Genomic DNA, 24,945 nt, shown 5'->3' with positions numbered 1-24,945 from the left:
TGCCTGCTGGAACCAGCATTGGGTTTCTCTTTCCATGTCTTCCATGCACATACATCAGGCCCTGCTCTTCTGGGAAATCCTATCCCCCGAAGAGCAAGTGAACAATGAGCAATGGCCTACTCAGTCATTGCTGAACCCCCTGCCCGTACACCCCACAGCTCTGAGCTTGTGATGGCAATCTCCAGAGTATGAAAAATGACCAAAAGATAACCTTGTTCCTGAAATGCTTTATGAGTCATATGCAGAAGACAATGGGCTTTTTTTTTTTTTTTTTTTTAAAGATTATCAGGTCTTATCAGGTCACTAGTTTCCTCAAGGCATCCTTGAGTTCCTGGTTCCTCATGCTGTAGATGATGAGGTTCACTGCTGGAGACACCACTGAGTACAGAACTGTCACCACAAGGTCAAGGGATGGGAAAGAGATGGAGGGGGACTTCAAGTGGGCAAACAGGACAGTGCTGACAAAGAGGGAGACCACGGCCAGGTGAGGGAGGCATGTGGAAAAGGCTTTGTGCCTGCCCTGCTCAGAGGGCATCTTCAGCACTGCCCTGAAAATCTGCACATAGGATAACACAATGAAAACAAAAGAACTGAAGAGTAAAGAAAAACTGAAAACAAGTAGCTCAAATTCTCTTATGTAGGCATTTGAGCAGGAAAGCTTGAGGATCTGGGGGATTTCACAGAAGAACTGGTCCACAGCGTTGCCGTGGCAGAGGGGCAGGGAAAATGTACTGGCTGTGTGCAGGACACCATGGAGAAAGCCACTGCCACAGGCAGCTGCTACCATGGTGGCACAAGCTCTGCTGCCCAGGAGGCTCCCGTAATGCAGGGGCTTGCAGATGGCAAAGTAGCGGTCGTAGGCCATGATGGTGAGAATATAAAACTCTGCTGTAATCAAGATGACAAATATAAAGACCTGTGCAGCACAGCCTTGATAGGAGATGGTCCTGGTGTCTCAGAGAGAATTGGCCATGGCTTTGGGCAGAGTGGTGGAGATGCAGCCCAGGTCGAGGAGGGCGAGGTTGAGGAGGAAGAAGTACATGGGGGTGTGCAGGCGGTGGTCGCAGGCTACGGCAGTGAGGATGAGTCCGTTGCCCAGGAGGGCAGCCTGGTAGATGCCCAGGAAGAGCGCAAAGTGCAGGAGCTGCAGCTCCCGCATGTCTGCAAATGGCAGCAGGAGGAACTCACTCACAGAGCTGATGTTGGGCATTGTCTGACATTGAACACAGTTTTCTGTTAAGGAGGAGTATGTAGAGCAAAATCAGAAAACCTCTCTGAGGAAAACCTATTTCAAGTCTAAAAGCACCCTCCAGCTCGAGCCTCTCTCTTTGCAGGAAAACCTTTCTGCAGCTCTCTTGCTTGAGCTGTGGCTGGGGCTGACTGAGAGTGGCACTGGGAGCAGGGGCTGGTTTGGGCTGCAGAGGAGTCCTTCCTGCTGTGCAGCAGAAGGAAAGCAGGAACGTGGGGGAAACTCAAGTGCAATCCACTTATCAGATCAATGAGCTTTGCAGTGTTGTTACAAGCAACTCTTCTGAAAACACTGTAGAGCAAGGTGTAAATTCTTTGCTTTATTTTCTAGTAGTTAGCCCTATAATTCTTAGGACGATGATCACACTTCCGTGTTTTTCCAAGATGAAAGTGGAGACAGCTGAGAGCAGAGAAGCCCCAGTCGAAGTGAGGCTGCACAGAATCCTCACCTCATTTCTGGTATACCTGATCAGAATCTCAGCTCTTCCCTCCTAGCCGGGGGTGCAGAGGCCTCACTCCAGCTGCCCACAGACAGCCATCCAGCAGCATGGAGAGCGCCTTAGCATGGAGGTGTCTTCTCCTTCAGGATCCTGGATAACACAAGTATGCCATGAGAGAGGTAAGACCTGACGGAGAGGAACATGCAGCCCAGGAGAACACCCCACAGAGAGAGTTGGATATTCACAAGCTGGGGTGTCCCAGTATCCCACTGCAGTGTCTGGAGGAGGTTTGGCCACCCTGCTTGTGAAAGACCAGGGGCAGCTGGGATATGGCACTCCAAGTGGTTTCTGCCAGACTTCCTCATGTTGCAGTGCAACCCAGAAGCAGTCTCAAAGCCTACTGCATTGCTCACTGCCCTCCCATAAGCAAGACCCAGGAGGAGACCCTTCCAGGACCTGCAGCTGCATGGCCCTGCAGCCAGACACTTACCTTGTCAAGGGCTGTGCAGATTTCTCCTGCAGGCAGCTCTCAGCATCCTCCCACTGCCAACTGCCTCCAAGCCCTCTCTCCTTCTCTCCTCTCCTTGTGCCAGCTGCGGTCAGAGCTCCCAGCCCTGCTGCACTGTGCAGAGGAGCTGCTCCTGGGCAGAGCTGTCTCTCTGCACCAGGGTCCTCTTGCCACGAGCTCTCTGTCCCAGGAGCCCGGCCCAGCTCAGCACCAGAGACCCAGCCCAAAGCATTGTAATGACTCCTCTGGTAGCTTTGGTGATGAGCCCATGAACCTCAGGCACTCAGAGACAATTGAAGACATCTCTCCAGAAGTCCAAATTAGATGCAAGTTTCCTGGAGTTTCCCCCTGAGGCGAGCACTGACACAGCCTCCCTTGGAGCTCGTTAGAGCAGAATATTGGAGGCAGTGAGGACAAGTAGACAAAGGCAATGTGAAGGTGACACTGAGGTGTAGACAAAGTGGATGTGTTTCACCAAGCACAAGGGTAGGCCTTGATGCCCACCCTCTGGGAAGGGAGATATTTTCCTTTCATACCTTGCTCAGGGCTCCCCCTGCGGCAGTAGGAGATGAGAATTTCTTTCTCTTCAAGTCCAGTCTCAACATCCTGAAGTCAATTTTGTAGCATTATTTCTTTGTCATGCCATTTTTCCCTACAGAGGAAAGCTAAAACATCTCCAAAAACACCCTTCAGGCAGTCTCAGGCTACTTTTGCTCTACTTGGATGCTCCATGCCACTGGGCCAGAGAAACCCAAGTCTCTCAGACACTCTATACACAGCAGGTGCTTTAGGCCCTGAACCCCACCTTGGCACAACCTCTCTGGGCACAGTCCTGCATCTCTCGTAAATGAGGAGCTACTCACTGGGACAGCCTTGTGCAGGTGGGGTAACACCATATTGGAGCTGAGTCTGATAACTCGTATTTTCTTGATGGACATGCTCCTCATAAGGCAGCTCTGTAGGATGCTGGCCTGGCTCCTGGTGAGCAGGCACCACTGTTCATATGGCATCCCTCATGGTGCTCCCCTCCTCCTCCTGGGCGCTGCTCACTCAGCAGGGTCCCCGTCTGCCCTGATATGTGGGGTTCCTCTTCCTCTTCTGTAGGACTAGGCTCTTCTCCTTGTAAATGTCAAGAGGTTTTTGTATGTAAGATCCTGCAGTTTCTCAAGGTTCCCCTGGACAAATGCCCCACTCTGTGAACTGTTAATGTCTGCAGGGAGATGTCTCATCCTAACTGTGCTGTCTCTCACAAGATAAAAGCATCAGCAGCTGCAGAGATTTTGGGCAGTAGAGGAGTAACCAGTTGAATGGAGCTCCAGCACAGTGTCATAGAAGGGTAGAGGATGGAAGGCTGCCAGATTCCACCTTTCTGTTCTTCTCATGTATGCTGTTATTTCTCGGAAGCTGAGTCCTAAATGTTGTTAGGCTGTGCAAAGAAAAAATTTAGAAGGGCCAAAGCCCAACTGGAGCTCAATACATCTATTACTTTTAAAGACAATAAAAATGTTTTTTGTTTGTTTGTTTGTTTTTTAAATATAAATACATAAGGAAAAAAAAAAAAGAGAGAGAGAGAGAGAGAGAATTAAGGGGAATCTTCATCCTATATTGGATGTGAGAAAACAGAATAAGAAGAGATGAGGAAAAGACTGAGGTACTTAGTGCAATCTTTACCTCAATATTTAGCAGCAAGACCAGTTGTTCCCCTTGTACTCAACCCCCTGAGCTGGTAGATAAAGATATTGAATAGAATGAAGCCCTCATAATCCACAAGGAAATGGTTAGAGAACTGCTATTCTGCTTCGATGTACTCAAGTCTATTTGGGCTCCACACATTGGTACTGAGGGAGCTGGCTGAAGTGCTCACCAAGCCTCTTTCCATCACTTGCCAACAGTCCTAGCTATCAGGGGAGGTCCCAGTTGACTGGTGACTAGCAAATGTGACAGCCATGTAAAAGAAAGGCCAGAAGGAAGATCTCGAGAACTACAGGCCTGTCAGTCTGACCTCTGAGCTGGGGAAGCTCATGGAGCAGATTGTCTTGAGTACCATCACACAACACTTTCAGGACAATCAGGTGTTGAAGCCCAGTCAGCATGGGTTTATCAAAGCCAGGTCCTGCTTGACAAATCTGATCTCAATCTATGGGAAGGTGATGCGTGTAGTGGGTTTATGTGTCAAGGTTTTGGTAGCAGGGAGCCATAGGGGTGGTTTCTGTGAGAAGGATCTAGAAGCTGCCCCATGTTTGGGAAGGGCCCCACTGCTGACCAGAGCTGAGCCAATAAGCGATGTTGTTTTGCGCCTCTGTGAGAGCATATTTAAGACAGGGAAAAAAAAGCTGCGGCACACAGCAGCCGGGAGAGTGAAGGGAGTGAGAAAACAGCCTTGCAGGTGCCAAGGTCAGTGCAGAAGGAGGGGGAGAAGTGCTCCAGGCTCCGGAGCAGAAGTCCCCTGCAGCCTGTGGTGAGGACCATGGTGAAGCAGGATGTCCCCCTGCAGCCCATGGAGTACCACGGTGGAGCAGGGTTCCATGGTGCATTCCGTGGAGGAGACCATGGTGGAGCAGGTGGCCCTGCACCGATGGAAGCTGCCGCCTGTGGAAGATCCCTGCCTGAACAGGTCCCAGGCTGGACCTGTATCCTGTGGAGAGGAGACCACACAGGAGCAGGTGACCTGGCAGGAGCTGCTGCCCGTGGGGGAGCCAGGTTGGAGCAGTTTGCTCCTGAGGGATGGACCCCGTGGTACGGACCCATATCTGGAACAGTTCTGGAAGAGCTGCTGCCTGTGGGAAGCCCATGCCGGATCAGTTCATCAAGGACTGTGTCCCATGGGTGGGACCCCACAGCAAAGGGGACGAGAGTGACCGAGAAGGAGCGGCAGAGAAGAAATGCTGTAGACTGATCATAACCCCCATTCCCCCGTTCCCCTGCGCCGCTCGGGGGGAGGAGGTGGAAGAGGGTGGATGGGGGGAGAAGGTGCTTTTGGTTTCTTTCCTTTGTTTCTCACTTCTCTAGCTTGTTAACAATGAGCAATAAATCTTACTATCTTCTTATGCCGAGTCTGTTTTGCCCGTTACAATAATTATTGCGTGATTTTCTCGTCCTTATCTCAACCCTTGGGCCCCTTTTCACATATTTTCTCCCCATTCCTCTTTGAGGAGGGGGAGTGAGAGAGTGGCTGTGGTGGAGCTCAGCTGCCCACTCGAGCAGAACTACAACAAAGCCTCTTTGGTATGGAGGATGACGGCTGAAATATAAATATGGAGAGGCCTGGCAGATTGATTACATCGCACTCCCTCAAACTCGCAATGGCAAGCGCCACGTACTTACAATGGTAGAAGCAACCACCGGATGGCTGGAAACATATCCTGTGCCTCATGCCACCGCCCGGAACACTATCCTGGGCCTTGAAAAGCAAGTCCTATGGCGACATGGTACCCCAGACAGAATAGAGCCAGACAATGGAACTCATTTCCGAAACAACCTTATAGACACTTGGGCCAAAGAGCATGGTATTGAGTGGGTGTATCACATCCCCTATCATGCACCAGCCTCCGGGAAAGTTGAATGATACAATGGACTGTTAAAGACTACATTGAAAGCAACGGGCGTTGGGACATTCAAAAATTGGGATACGCATTTGGCAAAGGCCACCTGGTTAGTCAATACTAGGGGATCTGCCAACCGAGCTGGACCTGCCCAATCAAACCTGTTACGTACTGTAGATGGGGATAAAGTCCCTGTAGTGCATGTAAGAAATATGCTGGGTAAAACAATCTGGGCTACTCCTGCCTCAGGAAAAGGCAAACCTATCCGTGGAATTGCTTTTGCTCAGGGACCTGGATACACTTGGTGGGTGATGCAAAAGAATGGAGAGGTCCGGTGTGTACCTCAAGGAGATTTAATACTGGGTGAGAATAGCCCATGAACTGAATTGTACCATGTTAATTACTATATAATACTGTATGTTATCACTACCATGACTACTATAGGTGACTAATTAGAATGTATGGAAAAGAGTGTAACCTGAGCATGACGTAAATGGTATGGAATAAGGGGTGGATAGATGTCCTGGTTTCAGTTAGAACAGAGTTAATTTTCTTCCTAGTAGCTGGTGGAATGCTGTGTTTTGGCTTAGGATGAGAAGAGTGCTGATAACATCCCGATGTTTTCATTGTTGCAGAGCAGTGCTTCTACCAAGCCAAGGACATCTCAGCCTTTTGCTCTGTCCTGCCAACAGGCAGGCTGGGGGTGCAGTAAGAGCTGGGAGGGGACAGACCCAGGACAGGTGACCCAAACTAGCCAAAGGGGTATTCCATACCATCTGACGTCATGCTAAACAATATATAGGGGTGGCTAGCCGGGGGGAGGGGGCCGGACTGCTCGGGGTTAGGCTGGGCATCGGTCAGCGGGTGGTGAGCAATTACATTGTGCATCACTTGTTTGTACATATTATTAGTAGTAGTATTATTATCACCTTTGTATTATTATTATTATTATTATTATTATTATTATTATTATTATTATTATATTTTATTTTTGTTATTATTATTTTCCTGTCTTATTAAACTGTCTTTATCTCAACTCACGGGCTTCACTTTCCATTTCTCCCCCCTGTCCCAGAGAGGGAGGGGGGAGGGTGAGCGAACGGCTGCGTGGTGTTTAGCTGCCGGCCAGGTTAAACCACGACACTGGGGAAGGGCAGGGCGAGGGGGACCTCCTCTGGCTGTATCTCTGAGGGGGTTGTGGAGGATGTGTAGCCAGGATCTTCAGCTGGGTTCAGGGTGGGAGGATAAAAGACAACAGCTGTGAAGGTGAAAGAGGAGAGCTTCAGGCTAAAAAGAAGGCAAAAAGCCTTCCCACCATGAGCTCAGCTAGGCATCACCCAGAGGCTGTGCAGTCTCCATCTTTGCTGGTTTTGCAAAATGCAACAGGATCAAGCCCTGAACAGCCTGTTCTGACCGTGCTTATGACAGCTTGGGCTGCAGGCCTCCTGAGGACCCTGTCAACATGCCTTATGGTCCTTTGACCTCAGGCCCAGTTTCTGGTGGTGCCAGAGGAGATGCTGTGTGGCCTGAATCCTCCTGTGCTGTAGGGGACCATCTAAAGCCAGGCAGGTGAACATCTCCTCTTCTCCCTTGGCTGTAACTGTAGCCTGGGAGGCACTGCCTCAGCCATCTCTGCGTTACACCTCCAGCTCCTGTCTTCCAGCTCTAAGCACCTGAAAGTCCATTGCCTGGATGTGCTCTGAGGTGTGGGAAGAGATCTAGGCTTTTCTGGGGTGTTAATTCTCTCCCTCTGCACGCTGCTCCTCTCAGAGACGGTCTCATTTTTCACTTTCTTTCCTACCTGGAGGGAAATGCATACTCTGTCCTGGCCATAAAGCTGAGCATGTTTACTACTTTTGCCACACTTCCACATCTCATGGATCTGTCACCTGGAAAAGTGAATATTGCGTGCATGTTCGTGGCCCTGCTTTCTTCCATCTGTGCAGCAAGGTCCACATCTCAGTGTTATGTACTTTTTTGCAAAGACTGTGAATGGTCATGGATATGCAAAGATTCTTCGGGGGGGGGGGGGGGGGGGGTTGGGCACAGGGCTTTATACAAGATGCAGAATGATCTTAATGGTGTTGGCCTAACAATACTAGAAATGCTTTGAAAATGTCAATAAAAGTAAAAAAGAAAACAAAACTAAACAGAAATAAAGTCAAACTTCTAAAACATTGATAATTTATGGATGCACATTTACAGCTTTTACAAACTTTGGTGATTCTGCTTTCCTTTTTTTTCATAGTTAAAAATGGCCAATATTGATGTTTTGACACACTGCCCAGCCTCCACCTGCAGCTCCTGAGGGCCTCTGGTCTCCCACAGCTCCTCTTGACAGCTGCCAGCCTCAGGCAAACACCTCCAGTACAGAGGGGCCCCTGAACCTAGCAAGGTCTGCCTGGAAAGGTGAACAAATTATTCCAACATAGGAAAGAAAATATAAATAAATAAATATATAAATAAAAGAGCACGTGTTCATCACTTCAAACACTCTGCCTAGAACAGTCCTTGTATGGCCATCCCTTGGGGAAGGTGAACCTCATTAGCTGCAGCTTGCACTGGGCACACAGCTGAGGAGATTGTTTTACTGTTTACTGAACTGCACCACACTTAACTTTGGTTGGTTTTCAATGGGGAGCAGTCCTTCTGTGCCTGCGTGCAGGCAGTTCTGTGGGGAAAAGGGATGGGAGTTGGTGCAAAGGAGCTGTAACATGCAGCTGCAGCCCTGACTGGAGAAGTCTGATGGGAGGAGAAGTGCTGCAAGTCCCAGGTGGCTCCTGAGAGAAATGGTGGGGCTGGGAAGGTGAGGAGCAAGGTTGCCCACAGAGTGCCTGGCCTCAAGGGACTGCCTTTCCAAGCTGACCAGACCTCCTTAGGAGACCCTCTGGATCAATAGCAAAGGGAGAGGGCAGGGAATTGAAATAAATCAATAAAGAATCCAGCTTGAAGGGAAAATTCCCTTATTATCAACTGCTCATTGAAATGTGCCTCATTCACTAGCTTTCTGAAATCTCCCCAATTAGACGTAAAAGCTCTGAAGCCTTGAAGGAACTGCTGGGCAGAAAGAGGACACAGGAGGGCTCTCTGCATTGTGCCGAGCCCCAGGGTGTATTTGGCGCTGAGTCCATGCACCTCTGATGCTGAGAGAAGATAGCGCAGGCTGTTCAAGAGGTTAAGGCCAGGAGAAATGCTGAAGGTTCTGGGAGTGTTAATTGGTCCCACTGGGGGCCATTACCACCACAGCTCCCCCATGGACTTGTTAGCAAAGGAAAGGGGAGGCAGTGATGATAGGCAGGCAAAGGCAAAGTAAAGGTGGCCCTGATGGCAAGGAAACCTTGATGTGTTTTATCAAAGCAAGCACCAAGGCCTGACACCCGGCTCTGGTAAGAGAGCTTCTGTCCCTCACGCTGCTCTTCAAGGGGCAGTGGGATCTGGGGTGTGTGATGGCAACTAAAGGACAACAGTACAACTCCAGTGCACAGGGCTGCAAGGAGGCCACATGGTTCCAGTGCCAGGAGCACCATGTGTCATCTCACAGGCTCCAGTGGCAGAGACAACAGCCAGAGCCACGGGGACAAAGACTTCTGCTGTGTCAGGGCCTTCCAGCCCTGTCAGTGCCCTTGGACATCTCCCCACAGGTTGTCCTATCCTGTCCCATGCCTGAACCATTTTCCCTGCAGCCTGGAGACATCCAACCTGCTTCCCCACCACAGCATCTCCCTACCCATACTAGGGACTCCTTGTGCTCATTGCCTCTGACTTGAAACACAAGCCATGGGCTGAAGCAGACTCCCTCTGAGTCACCACAGCACTGCCCTTGGAGTGGCATTTCTTCCTCCTCATCACCACTCTGGACCTCCAAAACAGCCACTTCTTGGTGGATTTCCTTTCTCATGCTCTTTACCCTTACCCAAAATGTGCCATCATCTCTGAAAGCAGATTTCTGTCTGTCAGGAGCTCCTACAAGGGTGCCCTGAGCCTGTGCTTCACCAGGTCTAGGAAGCGCAGAGCTCTCAGCCTCCACACACATGACCCCTAGCCCTGTCTTGGCACACCTCCTCTGAACCCTTTCCTTTCCTCCCTAGTCCTTCAGAAAAGGAGCCTCACACTGGGAAGGCCTCTTCCAGTTATGGCCACACCAGTGTGGAGTCATGGAAGATGAGAAGTCCCTTGCCTGGGTGGACACACTCCTCCTAGATCATCCCAATGTGGATGTGACCATATCCGTATATAGCACTGCCGGCTCATATGGCATCCCTGGTTGTGCCCAAGCTCTCTCCTCCTGGTTGCTCTTCCTGAAGTCCGGTCTAAGCCTGCTGTGATGTATGGAGCTGTGCTGCCCCTGATGCAGAGCAGAGCATCACAAGATGGGAAAGAGAGGCTCTCTTCTCCTTGGAAAACAGAATGAGATTTATCCACCAAATCCCAGCGTTTCACAAGGTCGTCTGCAAGGAACACTTACTGTCAATGGACAAGTCTCAGGTTAGGAACCATGTAAAGAAACTGGGAACTGTGAGCAAGGTAGCCCCAAGCCCTGCCTGCCCTCCTCCTGCCACGCTCCATCAGGCGGCTGCAGCAGAGGGGACCCACAGCCAGCCCCTGGCTGGGCTCTGCCAGCCACCTCTCCAGTGCCATCCCTGCTGCCTTGGGGTGCTCTGTGAGGTGCTGGGTGACCTCACAAGGCCTGCTGGCCAGCACATCTTCTGCAGGGCAACCAGCAATGCAGCAGGGACCTCACCACAGCCCTTCCATTCCCCTCTCCTCCCCTCATTCTCGGCCTTGTCTCTGCTGGCAGGAGCAGCCTTGGGAGGGGCTTCCTGGCCTCCCATTGATACTGAGCTGAAAGGAGAAATAGTCTCTTCCTTGACAGAACAATGGCTTCAAATTTGAAAAGCTTCATTAGGAGATAGGTGAAACCTTTACTAGGTTTTGTTAGAAAGAAGGAAGTTCAGAAACATTCACCCCTGATGTTACTTTAGTCACTAATTAGTCAGCTTTATCTGTAAGAGCCTACAGACTTGTATCTCAGAATGAGGGCAAGGTGACCCAGGCCTAGAGCATGTGTCAGAAGATTAGGTGAGAAACTCATGCTATGCATATATCCTTGGATGTGTAACCACCTAAGCTTTGTATGCATGCCTGAGATGAAAGAATAAGAGAAGAAAGATTTCGATGGCTTGAGCATGGACAAGAACTGGATTCAACTAATGAACATAGTGAGGAAGACTACCGATGACCACCAGAGACCCCTGAAAGACAGGGGAAACAAATGTGCATGTGTCAGCAACACTTACTGATTTTAATGAGTTACAGGAAGTAGTATGAATATGTTTTGGGGAAATGTGATTAACATGTATGTTTTGCTTGTATATAATCCCTATAGCTCAAACAGTTCTGTAAGCACTGGAGTGATCCCCTGTGCGTCCAGGACCTCAATAAAAGAACGCCTGCTTTCTAAAACTCCAAACTGAGTCTTAGAGAGTTACTTTGACTGGCTTTTATAGTATCACCCTCGCCTCCTGCCAGCTGCTGCCCTCTGAGGATCCTGCTGTGAAATATGTTCATCTGATTCGTGTCAGTATGGAACAATGCTAGGGCCGCATGGTATGATGAATGTGACCTTCTGTCTTACATACCCTTGTATAACCACAAGTCTAAGAAAACCAGAGTGGTTAATGTATATAGTTCTTGTATCTTGCAAAGGAATGTTTTAGCAATTTGTGTCAATAGAGAGCTTGAAGGGAAATGTATTTGTAGGCTTTTCCTTGGAGTCTCTGATATCTGGGGGGTTCAGAATAACTGCTAACTGTTATGACTTTTGCATGGGACACTATGCAAGTCTCTGATATCTGGCCAGGAGATTAAGGAGCAGGGGAGAGCTGAAGAACAACTAAAAGACAAAGCTTGCAGGGGACACTGCACAAGTCTCTGACATACAGCCAAGTTGGACAAAGGAGAAGGACAAGAGGGAGGAAGACTATGAGCCTTCAGCACGAGAGAACCACAGAGACCCTCAGAGGGACCACCAGATACGCATGCTCCAGTAGGAGGGTTTGGATTCCAGAAACTAATTATAATAACCCTGTGGGTTTTTTTTTGAAGTAGTAATGAATTTGTATCAGCCTAGGAGCATAAAAATCATCCGCTTGATGTAACTGGTGTGCGTCTTGGTGGAGCAGAGACTCCCGGCGCACCCAGTGCTGCTTGCTTACCTGTATTCATTTAATAAATTGTAAACTTTGATTATAGTCCTATTTTGAAGGCTGAGCCATTTATTACACTGGTACAAACGTGGCCCCGCACCAACAGCACTGTTCGTGCTGCCTTTGCTGCCTTGCCTTGTCCTCTCCCTCGACTCCTTGTCTTTTCCAGGCCACACATTCCACACCCAAACGCATCCCTTTGCTGTGGCCACCCTCTCCCCTGCCCAGCGGGATGGCAGAACCAGGGCAGGACATGGTAGAGTTAGGCTGTGTAGCACCCATGCAGAGCACTTGTGGCAAAGTGGGAGCTGAGATTGGGTGGTGCAGAGGAGGCCCCATGCAGGAAAGATGAGGTTAAACACCAGCTTTGCAGTGTGTGTGTGTGGGGGGGCTGGTGTCCATCGTGGTTTGGCATGGGAGGCTTCTGGCCATGAAGGGGCAAGGGATGGGTTGACACAACTTCTCTGGGCAACCTGTTCCATTGACCACCACCCCCAAAGGAAAGAATGTCTTCTTTATACCTAATTTTAAAGCACCCTCTTTTAGGCCCCCTTTAGGTACTGGAAGGCTGCTATAGAGAACCAGCTTTCTCAGCCAGTCTTCACTGAAAAGTTGCCCCAGACTCTCTATCTTGTTTTTGGTCTCTTCTAGACTTTTTCTAATAATTCTAATACTTCCATGTCCTTCTAGAGTTTGGGGTCCCAGAACTGAATGCAGTACTGAAAAGCAGAGCTGAGGGAGAGAATCAACTCTGTCAACCTTTGGGCCAAACTTGATTGATGCCACCCAGAATGCAGTTGGCTTTCTGGGCTGCAAACTCACATTGCCAGCACAGGTTGAGCTTCTCATCCACCAGTACCCCAGGTCCTTCTCCCCAGAGCTGCTCTCTACTCATTCTCCACCCTGCCCCAATCCAGCTGCAGGACCTTGCACTTGGCCTTTGTGAACCTCATGAGGTTCCCACAGGAAAATCTCTCAATCCGGTCCGGGTCCATCTGCATATCATCCTTTCCCTCCAGTGTATTGACTGCACCACCCAGATTGGTGTCATCAGCATACTCACTGAGACTGCACTCAATCACACTGTCCATGTCACTGACAACAGTGCTGGCCCCAATACTGACTCCTGAGGAACACCACTCTTTACTGACCTCCACTTGGACATTGAGCTGTAGACTCCAGCTCCTTGAGGGTGACCATCCAGACAATTCCTCACCCACCAGGTGATCCATCCATCACACCCATGTCTCTTCAATTGAGAGACAAGGCTATTGTGTGGGACAGAGTCAAATGATTTGCACAAGTCAAAGTTCACGATGTGAGGTGCTCTTCCCCTCTCCACCAATGCTGTAAACCCATCGTAGAAGGCCACCAGGTTTGTCAGGTACAATCTGCCCTGTGTGAAGCCATGTTGGCTGTCACCAACAGCCACCAGTTTGCTGTCACCACCAGTCCAAAAGGCAGAGTAGAATGACATGTCAGAGAGAAGCATTTGCAATCAACCTGTGCAAGGAGGGTGACAAAAATCTCATGGGAACACTGGGGGTAATTACTGGAGTTCTACACAGAGAAATGTCAAGGCTCTGTGAGGTGCCCATATCTGAGCTGGCCTCGTGCACTGCTCATCCACACTGGGCTGTTCAGAGACACCAGTCCCTGCCTTACACATACACAGTACACTGCAGCGCTTGAAGGGTCCCTCTGGCTCCTGCAGCCACTGCCAGAGGCTGGGAGGCACCTCAGCCCTGTGGTGGGTGCATTACCTTGCTCTGTCCTCCTCTGAGATGCCCCACAGCATGAGAAATGGGCACAGGGACCTTGAGGGTTCAAGGAAACACATTGCAGAGCTGCATTCAGGTCTTGCACTTTGGACTAGACGGTCTCTGAAGGTGCCTTCCCCCTGGACTATTCTGTGCTATTCAGGCAGATGCCCCATGGTTGTTACTCTCAGGAAGAAAGGACCTGAAGACACTCTGCCCCACTGGCCTTCATGACACCCCTAGGGATAGCTGATGGCCTTTGTGCTCGCTCTTGTTCCTCTCTCCATGTGCATACAATGTGCCTGCAGGTAGCAGCAGCTGCAAAGGGTTTCTGTTCCTGTGTCTCTCCTGCACCTGGACAGGCCCTGCTCTTCTCCCAGCACATCCTATATCCCAGGGAGCCTTTGGGACTCTTGTTGAGCATGTTCTGATGTGACGGCAACTCTGAAAGATGATGTGAGCCTTCAGGCATGGCCCTTTTAGGAGGGAAATTCTGTTCTGGAGGCCAGCTGTGTCACTCATGTGCCAACTGCCTGTCCCTGCCTGCAGTCCCAGCACAGCCTCACAGCAGCACTGGCACCAAGCTACAGGAGCATCCAGGCCTTAAACCGCCAACAGGGCTCAGCAGGAGAGGGTGTCAGTGGCAGGAGAGCAGCTCTGCATGGACCCAGCGCTGGTGCTCCCAGGCTGGACTGCCACGACTCTTTTCCCCTCCACTGCTGCACACTGTCCCTGAAGCCACAGAAAATGTCTCAGAGGAAGGATATAAGACAAAAAGTCACTTTAATTGGTTTAAATACTCAAGCAAAATGAAGAATTATATTTCTTTGTGGAAAATATTTGATAAAATAAAATTGAGAAAAAGCAGAACACCAATAAAAACACAAGAACATAATACCCACTGGCTTCACCTATCATGATTTGCATTACGAGTGATTTAGAGAAGAAGGCAGGCAATATATTGCTGAAGAAAAACACCCAGTCATCACTTTCCACATGGCAACCTTGATCTCCTTGTTCCTCATGCTGTAGATGAAGGGGTTCACTACTGGAGGCACAACCAAGTACAGAAATGCCAGAACAACATCCAGGGAAGGGAAGGAAATTGATGGGGGCTTCAGGTGGGCAAAGATAACTGTGCTGAGAAAGAGGAAGACCACAGCCAGGTGAGGGAGGCATGTGGAAAAGGCTTTTTGCCTGCCCTGCTCAGAGGGCATCCTCAGCACAGCCCTGAAGATCTGCACATAGGACAGCACAATGAAAACAAAACAACCCCCAAATAGAAAAGCAGTAACTGTAGTAAGTTGAACTTCCCTTATGTACAAGTCTGTGCAAGAGAGCTTGAGGATCTGGGGGATTTCACAGAAGAACTGGCTGAGAGAATTGCCACAGCAGAGGGGCAGGGAAAATACGTTGGCAATGTGCAGCACAGCTTGGAGAAAGCCACTGCCCCAGGCAGCTGCTGCCATCTGGGCACAAGCTCTGCTGCCCAGGAGGCTCCCGTAGTGCAGGGGCTTGCAGATGGCAATGTAGTGGTCGTAGGCCATGACAGTAAGAAGAGAAAGTTCTGCTAAATTCAAAATGTTATAAGAAAGAGCTGTGCAACACATCCTGAATAGGGTATGGCCTTGGTGTCCCAGAGCAAATTGGCCATGGCTTTGGGCAGAGTAGTGGAGATGCAGCCCAGGTCGTTGAGGGCAAGATTGAGGAGGAAGAAATACATGGGGGTGTGCAGGCGGTGGTCGCAGGCTACAGCAGTGAGGATGAGTCCGTTGCCCAGGAGGGCAGCCAGGTAGATGCCCAGGAAGAGCGCAAAGTGTAGGAGCTGCAGCTCCCGCGTTTCTGTGAATGCCAGCAAGAGGAACTCAGTGATGGAGCTGTTGTTACACATTTATTGCCCCTGAGCAAGGTAGTTTGTCCAAAAGAAGAAGTGACATTGTAAAATTTAAGGACTTCTCTGACCAAAATACTTTGTATGTCTCATAGAACAGTCACACACAACACATCCTTTCCCATTCCTTTCACAGGAAGAGCTTTCTGCAGCTGCTTGGCTTACTTCTGCTTGGTGTTTTGAGGGTGCCAAAAGAAGCAGGGGGCTGTGCTGTGGGCTCTGCAGCAGTCAGTCCTAGTCTACAGCAACAGGTAAAAGGGAACCCTAAGTGATCTGGGAAGTCCACTGGGCAAGGTCATCTCCCTTTCTGCAGGAATGGAGAAGGTCAAATAACTCCTCAAGAAACAGCAAAGGTGGCGTTGGTACAGTCTGTGTGCGGAGGTGTGTGAGGTGCCTCAGAGCAGCAGCAATGCTCGAGGAGCCTTAGTCTCTACTACAGATGCTCCTACTCCATTACCATCCTTCTGCCTCAGCACATGGGCAGGAAAATGAAGCAGATTCTAAAAAGTGCACTGCCTTCAGGTAGCTCTTGCCGGGCAGTTCTGCAGTGCAGTGCCCTAGGGAGGTGTGGGGCTGTGAGCAGCCTGCCCCAGGCAGCAGACTCTGGGCAGCAGCAGGACCCTGCCCTGCCCTGCGGTACCAGGGGGGCTCCTTCCACCCTCAGCTTCTCCCCGCAGCCCCTGGGCAGCTCCCCAGGCAGGCTGATTGTGGAGACTGGCAGGTAGCAGAGGCCCTGCCGCGGCACACAGCCTCTGGGGCACAGCAGGGACCCTGCTCTGCACCACAGCCCTGGGCACCCCTGCCTGCATCCCCGGCTTCACAGCCTGCAGCCGGCCTCAAGAGACAGGAGCCCTCGGGCCCTGCATGCTGACCCTGCAGCACACAAGCCCTGCATGCCCTTCAGCTCCAACACCAAGCATCCTCCTGACAGCTCCCATCAGCTGAGGGCTGGGCCAGCTCCAGGAGAGCCTGGCAGGGTGTGCAGTGGCATTGCCCTGCACCCAGAGACTTACCATGGGGAGGTGGCTGGGAAGCTTTCTCCCTCTGCCAGCTCTCCCCTGCCTTCCTATTCCAGGCTGCCCTGAACCTCTCTCCCCCTTCTCTCCTCTCCCCATGCCAGCTGCACGCAGTGCCCCCAGCAATGCTGTGCCTGGCAGAGGAGCTTTATCTGGGTGGCTGAAGCAGCTTCTCAAGTAGTCCAAGTCTGATGCAAACTCCAAAGCCTCTCACAGTGCTAACGGTCCCACTGAGGGACATTACTGTCAAGGCCTCCCCATGGACTTGTTAGAGCAGAAAAGGGCAGGCAGTGAAGACGGGGAGACCAAGGCCCAGGAAAGGCCCTGATGCTGAGGAAACCTTGATGTGTCCCATGAAGTCCAACAGTCGGGCCCTGACCCCAACCTCTGGGAAGGGAGATGCTGTCCCTCCAGTGGGGTTTAGGGCTCTTCCTGGGTCAGTGCACGGTGGGTAAGTGCCAAGTACAAGGCTACAGGAGGACATCTCCCAGGCTCCTGGAGGGGGATGAGAAGGCATTGAGGCCCTACTGCTGTAAGGATGAGGTGTCTCCTCATAGGCATCACTGACGGAGACAAGGGCCAGAGCCCAGCAGACAAAGCTGTTGGCTCTGTCGGGGGTTTCATCTTGCAAAAGATACTTGACAATAACCACCACACGCTGTCCTATTGTCCTGGTTTCAGTTAGAACAGAATTAATTTTCTTCCTAGTAGCTGGTGGAATGCTGTGTTTTGGCTTAGGATGAGAAGAGTGCTGATAACACCCCGATGTTTTCATTGTTGCAGAGCAGTGCTTCTACCAAGCCAAGGACATCTCAGCCTTTTGCTCTGTCCTGCCAACAGGCAGGCTGGGGGTGCAGTAAGAGCTGGGAGGGGACAGACCCAGGACAGGTGACCCAAACTAGCCAAAGGGGTATTCCATACCATCTGACGTCATGCTAAACAATATATAGGGGTGGCTAGCCAGGGAAGGGGGCCGGACTGCTCGGGGTTAGGCTGGGCATCGGTCAGCGGGTGGTGAGCAATTGCATTGTGCATCACTTGTTTGTACATATTATTATTATTTTCCTATTATCACCATTGTATTATTATCATTATTATTGTTATTATTATTTTGTTATTATTATTTTCCTGTCTTATTAAACTGTCTTTATCTCAACTCACGGGCTTCACTTTCCATTTCTCTCCCCCGTCCCAGAGAGGGAGGGGGGAGGGTGAGCAAACGGCTGTGTGGTATTTAGCTGCCAGCCGGGTTAAACCACAACACCTATGCTGTCACGTCTGCACCTGTTTCCCTGCAGGACTTAGATACCCACCTTGATCCCCACCTTGCTCTCACCTTGCTCTGAGCACCTTCCTGACTTGACTGATTTCTCTCAATCTGCCCTCATTAATCCATGAAACACAAAGCCAGGGGCTGATCCGGACATCCCTAGAGAGGGAGGGAGAAGGATGAGTGAACCTCTACAACAATTTAGTAGAGGTAAGAGGCTTCAGCTAATATTGATGCTGCTTTAACACAGAATTAAAACATTGATGTAAGGCCGTTAGCCAATTTTAAAGAGTAACCACTTTTAAAGAAAACCCACATTTGAAGAGTTTTAAAGAGTAATCCCTAAACCTAAATGCTACTCCAACACCCTGACAAGAATCCCTATTCTAATGCTTGAACTCAAAGTATTCCATGAAGCAAAACTCAGCCCATAGTCCTTTGCCCTTGCCTTTACTCTTGTCCTCACCCTAATCCCTGCCTTCAATACTAGCATTAACATGTTCCATTAAACCTAGACTTCTAGGCAGATGTAAAACAAAAAACTGTTCCACAAAGCTTGCCCATAACCTAACCACAGACCTGACACCCTAAGCAGAACAGCCCATCTGCTAAATTTCTAATCCAGAAAAGTGAACCCTTGTCTCTAAGGGACTAGAGAGGTCAGCTCTGCCTCAGGATCTCCAGCCCCAGCAGGTGGAATGTGACTGTGGCAGGGACTGTGAGGTCACTTCTGTCTCTGCAGTGGATAGGGCAGCAGCAGGAACGTGTCACAGAAAGGGACTGTGAGGTCACTTCTGTCTGAAGCTGACAGGTCAGCCTTGCCTTCTCCCTGGGATCTGTACGTTCCAGCTGACATCTGCCAGTGGCCCTGCTAGGCCAGCAGAAGGCACCTGGTTGGCATGCTGACTATGGGATCCCCTCTTCCTCCATACCCAGGAGGACCCAGACAGAAAGAAGGCCCCCATATGGGTTGTCCTGTCCCTTCTGCTTGAGTCCATGACTGGAGAGCAGGAGGCACAAAGCTTGGCTGTGTGTAGCCAAGAAGCTGCAAGAGCAGCAGCCAGCCCATGGCTCAGGAGATGCTGCTGAGGTGACTTCTGTCTTGTTGATTGCTGTACCCATGGGCTGAGGCCAACTGCGTGAAGTTCAACAAGGCCAAGTGCTGGGTCCTGCACTTGGGGCACAACAACCCCATGCAATGCTGTGGGAAGGGCGGCTGGACAGCTGCCCAGGGGAAAAGGACCTGGGGATATTGGTGGATAGTCGGCTGAATATGAGCCATCAGTGTGCTAAGTTGGCCAAGAAGGCCTGCCTTGTACCAAGGATACTGTGGTCAACAGACGTAGGGAAGTGATTGTCCTTCTGTATTTGGCCGTGGTGAGGCCACACCTCAAGGATTGCATTCAGCTCTGGGGCTCCATGTGTAAGAAGGACACGGATCTATTAGATCTGTGCCCCATCCCTTAATGCATTCAAGGCCAGTTTGGATGGGGCTTTCATCAACCTGATCTAGTGGAAGGTTTCCCTGCCCATGGGAGGTGAGTTGGAATTATGTGATCTGTAAGGTCTTTTCCTACCTGAACTATTCTGTGATTCTGTAAATATGAAACACAGCACCATACCAGCTACTAGGAAGAAAAATTAACTCTATCTCAGACAAAACTAAGATAATGTCCAGCACTTATTCCATACAATCTATGTCATGCTCAGCTCTGTCACTTTCTGATTAATCACCACCACCTTTCCTGTCTTTTGATACACACACAAAAATGTCATGACCTTAGTCGATTGGTGTCAATAATAATAGTAATAATAATAATTCCTTTTGCGTTCTATTAAATTGCCTTTATCTCAACCCATGAACTTTTACTTTTTTTTTTTTTTTTTTTTTTTTTTCCTCTGAGTTCTCTCCTCCAACCCATTGGGTGAATAGTTTTGTAGTGCTGAGCTGCCTGCAGGGTCAAACCACAGCAAGTCTTCTTGGTGCCTAGCGTGGAGCACAAAGGTTGAGATGACAGATCTGACCAGAGCATTTTAAAAATAAATTATTATAAGCATTAGATCAGTTTAACAGTTGCTGATCACAATATTGATCTTTCTGATCTGGGGTCTGTTGTGCTTCCTTTCAGAACTGTGTTGTATAGCACATTAGTAACTTCCATGTCATGCTGTTTGTCAGTTCTGGGGGCTGGTTTAAGGTTACTGTTTTTCTGTATTGGATAACATTGACTTCTGATAGGATCAAATTATTGCCCCCTCAATACCTCAGGAACCATCTCTTCATCTCTTGGAAACTATTAAGAATTACAGTCTTTGTCTTTTCTCCTCAGGGAGTAAATCTATGCAGGGTGGTGGGGGATGCTTTTCCCCACTTCTTCACTCTCCCTTTCTCCTTCACCTCATGCTTCTCTTCCAGGCTAATTACAATAGCTCTTCAAAGCTTTGAATATCCTTGGGATGGTCAAACCAGCATGTTCCTATTTTTAGGTCTCCTGAATACCATTCAGTTTTTGTTTAAGTTTAAACAATTACTTAAACATGCCATCCAGAGATCTGTCCAGAGGCAGGAAAGTTAGGAGTGGCAGGGAGAGTTCGAGGATCTGGGCAGACGTCTAGTGTAGTGGGCATGTCCAGTGCTTTGGAATTTCACCTCTGAGCAAGTGCAGAATCCTAAAAAAACTTGTGAAATGCTTAGAAATTTGTGTCATCATCCCAGCAATTTCAAAGAGACACAAATCACTGCAATATGCTGGTGGTTAAGGTATGCTTATGAAGCTACAGTCCACGCCTCTCAAACCACTATGACTTTTCCTGCGGGCACACTCCAGCCCCTTTGACAGGCCCAGAGCCTGTCCAAAGCCACTCCAAACCCTGCTACAGGCCCTACAGGGCTTAATGGTTAAACACATCCCTATAATAGGCCCTATAACCACTCCCAAACCTGCAATAGGCCTTGCAGCCACTCCAACTCATCCAAAAGGCCCCGCAGCCAGAACAACTCCTGTGATGGTCCCTACAGCCACTCCAGCCCCTGCAATGGGCCACATCACTGGGCCAGAGAACCAACCTAAGCCAGTATCGGTTGCCTCTACCTGCAAGAGAAAACAGTGGGTGTGAAAAACTCAGTTTTTCTTTAGAAAGGAAGGAAACTCCTACCCAGACAAGAAAGGAGGAAAAAGAAGATGAGGCAGGTTTCTCCAAAGTTGGGCCATCTTGGAAGCAGGAGGTCAAAGCAGAAGAAATCATATAAGCATCAGAAACCAAATGGTCCCTGTCCCAGGGTAAGCTACGAGGTATGGGAAAAGATTTCAGCAATCATCTTGGTGAGCACATTGTCATCTGGCTGCTCCAGTGGGGGGAGAACAGGGCCAATAGCCTGGAATTGGAGAGCAGGGAAGCCAAGCAGCCAGAATCTCCCTCTAGGGAAGGGCTGATGGACAAAGCCATTGGAAAAGGGCACAAGGAACTTACTCCCATCATGCCTGAAGGAAAGGTCTCCCTTGAAAGATCTTGTACGTCAACCAGGAAAGTGGACCACCATGCAGAGGGGTATCCATTCCTGAGGAAATTAGACATGCTGAAGGCGATCTGTAGAAACCTAGATAACAAACAGCTATCCAAAGATCCAGATGAAGTCAAGTGCACATGACCCATGTGGCAGGAGTTTGTACAGAACACACCATCATCATATGCCAACCCATTGGCAGTGATGACCAGGAAAGACCAAGAGGAACCCATGGTGGATGAATTGGCTAGCCAACTATGGCATTACAAAGAAAGTCTCTCTTCTTCCCTATGGGCCTGTGTCTCATCCAGAAAGAAACTTTCCCAAGAGGTCCAACAGCTCCAAGAGAATATGGCTTCCTCCCCACCTGCACGAACCAATAGCTCAGCTATCAGATGTAAGCATCCCTCTGCTCAAGAAAGGTAACATAGTGGGTACATACCAGTTTCTATCCTGTGCTTTTGACTGTGTGACCATGGAGAGGCCATGAGAAAATGCGATGCAAAAATTGACCTCCACCTTACAGGCACGGATACATGAAGCACAAGGAAAAACATTGTCAAAAAGTGGTTCTTCTGAGACACTTGCTGCTCCAATTTCTAGTGGTCAACCCTCCAAACAGAGTAAAGAATACTATGAGCAGGACTCGAGGGGCACAGCTTTCACCCTGGGGGAGGGAGAGGACAATCAGGTATATTGGACTTTGAGGATTATTGGCCTGGCACATCAAACACAAGACTTAACTGTATTGGAGGCTGAAGTGAGTCTAATGGGGGAGTGGAAAATGCAACGCATTGGGACTGGCCTGGAGGCTCTGTGTAACCTTGGCGTAGACTACTTCAGGAGCAGGTACTTCAAAGGTCCACAAGGGTATTGGTGGGCTTATGGCATAGCTGTCTTGGAGACAGAGGACAGGAAACAGTTGTCTACCTTGCCCACTCTTTCACAGGACCCTTCTGCAGTGGAGGTGCTGATGGCCAATGAGCAGCAGGTGCCAATCGCTACCACAACAGTGCACCTGAGGCAATATTGCACTAACAGAGACTCCCTGAGTCCCATCTATGAGCTGGAGAGCCACGGAGTGATCAGCAATACTCTCTCACTCTTTAATAGTCCCATATGGACAGTGCAAAATTCTAATGGTGAGTGGAAGAGAACGGTGCACTTCTGTGGCTTGAATGAAGTCCCACCACCACTGAGTGATGCTGTGCCAGGCATGCTAGAACTTCATTCAGTACGAACTGGAGTCAAAGGCAGCCAAGTGCTATGCCACAATTAATATTGCTAATGCATTTTTCTCCATCCCTTTGGTGGCAGTACGAAGGCCACACTTAGCTTTCACATGGAGGGGTGTCCTGCCCACCTGGAATCAACTGCCCCAGGGCTACTTTTGCCATGGGCTGATCCAGACTGCCCTGGAACACAGGGAAGCTCCTGAACACTTCCAACATACTGATGCCCCATCACATGGGGCAACACAGCAGAAGTATTTGAGAAAGGGAAGCAAATGTTCCAAATCCTTCTGAAAACCTCTATTGCCCTATAACAAAGTAAGGTCAAAGGACCTGCACACGAGAGCCTAATGCAGGCTGTCCAGGTTCTGTGGGACCCCTGCTTGGGGAAAGGTTGGGCATCGGTCAGTGTGTGATGAGCAATTCACGGTTCATCACTTGCTTTATACATATAACAATAATAAAAATAAAGTTTATTATTATTTATTATTAGTATTGTTACTGTTATTCCTATCTCTTCATTTTCTGTCCTTTTACATTATCTTTATTTCAACCCATTGTCTTTTTAGGGGTGGGTGTGAGCTAACAGCTGTGTGGTGTTGAGGTGCCTGACAGGTTAAAGCACAACATGTTTGACAACCACAGTCTAAAAGCACAAATCACCCTTGTAAAAGTCATCCTTCCTGTGTTCAGAGAAGGGCAGTCGGTGATGAATTCGGTCTGCCTCAAACACCACACCCCAGCAAAGACCCTGCTGCCTTCAGGTGCTGTCAGCCCTGAGGCCTTGGGGACACCTCGAGGGAGCCCAACGGCACAGAGCAAGCAAGCAAAGCAGGTGCTGTGCTGCTGAGCTGGGCCGGGCTCCTGGGTCCAAGGGGAGCTCCTAGCAAGCGGGCAGTGCATCACAGAGACAGTTCTGCCCAGGAGCAGCTCCTCTGCACAGCGCAGCAGGGCTGGGGGCTCTGACCGCAGGTGGCACAGGGAGAGGAGAGGAGAGAGGGCTTGGAGGCAGTGAGGAGCGCAACAGCAGAGGGCAGCGTGTGGTAGGACACATCTGCAGGCTCTTGACACTGTGAGTCTCTGGCAGCAGGGCAATGCAGGTGGGGTTGCCAGAGGGTCTTCTACAGCTGGCACATCTGATGGCTGATAGTATCTGTCAGGATGGGTCTCTCTGTTTCTGAAGTGCTTTAGAGAATGGCATTATGAGGAAGCATTTCAAGAGGAAGATTGACGCTTGGTTTATCTGAAGGGTAAGGCTTTTTCTGCAGTCTGTGTTTTGAGATTCCTGCCATGGAGGGGAGGCAGATTTCATAGTAATGGATTATTGGGGTTGTACAGCAGACTGAGACTCCTGGAGCATTGCATTGACAAATCAAAGTGCCAGTGATTAACTTTGTGAAGTCCCTTCCCACACCTCATCCCACAGACTGCACCAACATCATCATTGTGGTCCTCTCAGGTTTTATCCTAGCTGACCTTAGGAGCTGCAAACCCTCTGTGATACCCAGTGCCCTGTCTTTGAGAGGTGTCTGCAGGCCAAAGCAGAGCACACAGCATTTGCAATGAGCAGGAGCTGCCTCCTCTGCAGGCAGAGCTGCAGCACAGGAGGGTCTGCTGAGTGTCCGTCTGTCCCTCCCTGGCCTTGCCTCCCCTGGCAGCAGCACGCTGGTGTTCCTCCTGGCTTCTCCACCTGGCCGTGCTGCTGCTGTTCTTGTTTCCAGGCATTAAAAGAAGCTTGGAGACAGGTCAAGGGAGGTGACCCTCCCTGTCTACTCTGCCTTGGTCAGGCCTCACCTGGAGTGCTGTGTCCAGTTCTGGTCTCCCTGGTGCAAGAAAGACAGGGATCTCCTGGAAAGAGTCCAGCGGAGGGCCACAAAGATGATACGGGGCCTGGAGCATCCTCACTATGAGGAAGGGCTGAGACCTGGGTCTGTTCAGCCTTGAGAAGAGAAGACTGAGAGGGGATCTTATCAATTGTCCTGGTTTCAGTTAGAACAGAGTTAATTTTCTTCCTAGTAGCTGGTGGAATGCTGTGTTTTGGCTTAGGATGAGAAGAGTGCTGATAACACCCCGATGTTTTCATTGTTGAAGAGCAGTGCTTCTACCAAGCCAAGGACATCTCAGCCTTTTGCTCTGTCCTGCCAACAGGCAGGCTGGGGGTGCAGTAAGAGCTGGGAGGGAACAGACCCAGGACAGGTGACCCAAACTAGCCAAAGGGGTATTCCATACCATCTGACGTCATGCTAAACAATATATAGGGGTGGCTAGCCGGGGGGAGGGGGCCGGACTGCTCGGGGTTAGGCTGGGCATCGGTCAGCGGGTGGTGA

General features: G+C 49.9%; 1 protein-coding gene across 1 annotated transcript; it reads right to left on the bottom strand.

Moving 5' to 3' along the window:
• Positions 1-14,630: 14,630 nt before the first annotated feature.
• Positions 14,631-15,314, bottom strand: LOC311428402 (olfactory receptor 14C36-like; the record flags this gene model as incomplete). The annotated part of the gene is made up of 1 exon (XM_084539872.1): positions 14,631-15,314. The coding sequence occupies one exon, from the start codon at positions 15,312-15,314 to the stop codon at positions 14,631-14,633; it is 684 nt and encodes a 227-aa protein (XP_084395998.1).
• Positions 15,315-24,945: the final 9,631 nt, after the last annotated feature.

This window comes from Aythya ferina (genome assembly GCF_964211825.1).
Source record: "Aythya ferina genome assembly, contig: HAP1_SCAFFOLD_72, whole genome shotgun sequence".
Lineage (NCBI taxonomy): Eukaryota > Metazoa > Chordata > Aves > Anseriformes > Anatidae > Aythya > Aythya ferina.
The sequence above is the reverse complement of the archived record's forward strand: the minus strand, read 5'-3'. Positions and strand labels throughout refer to the sequence as shown.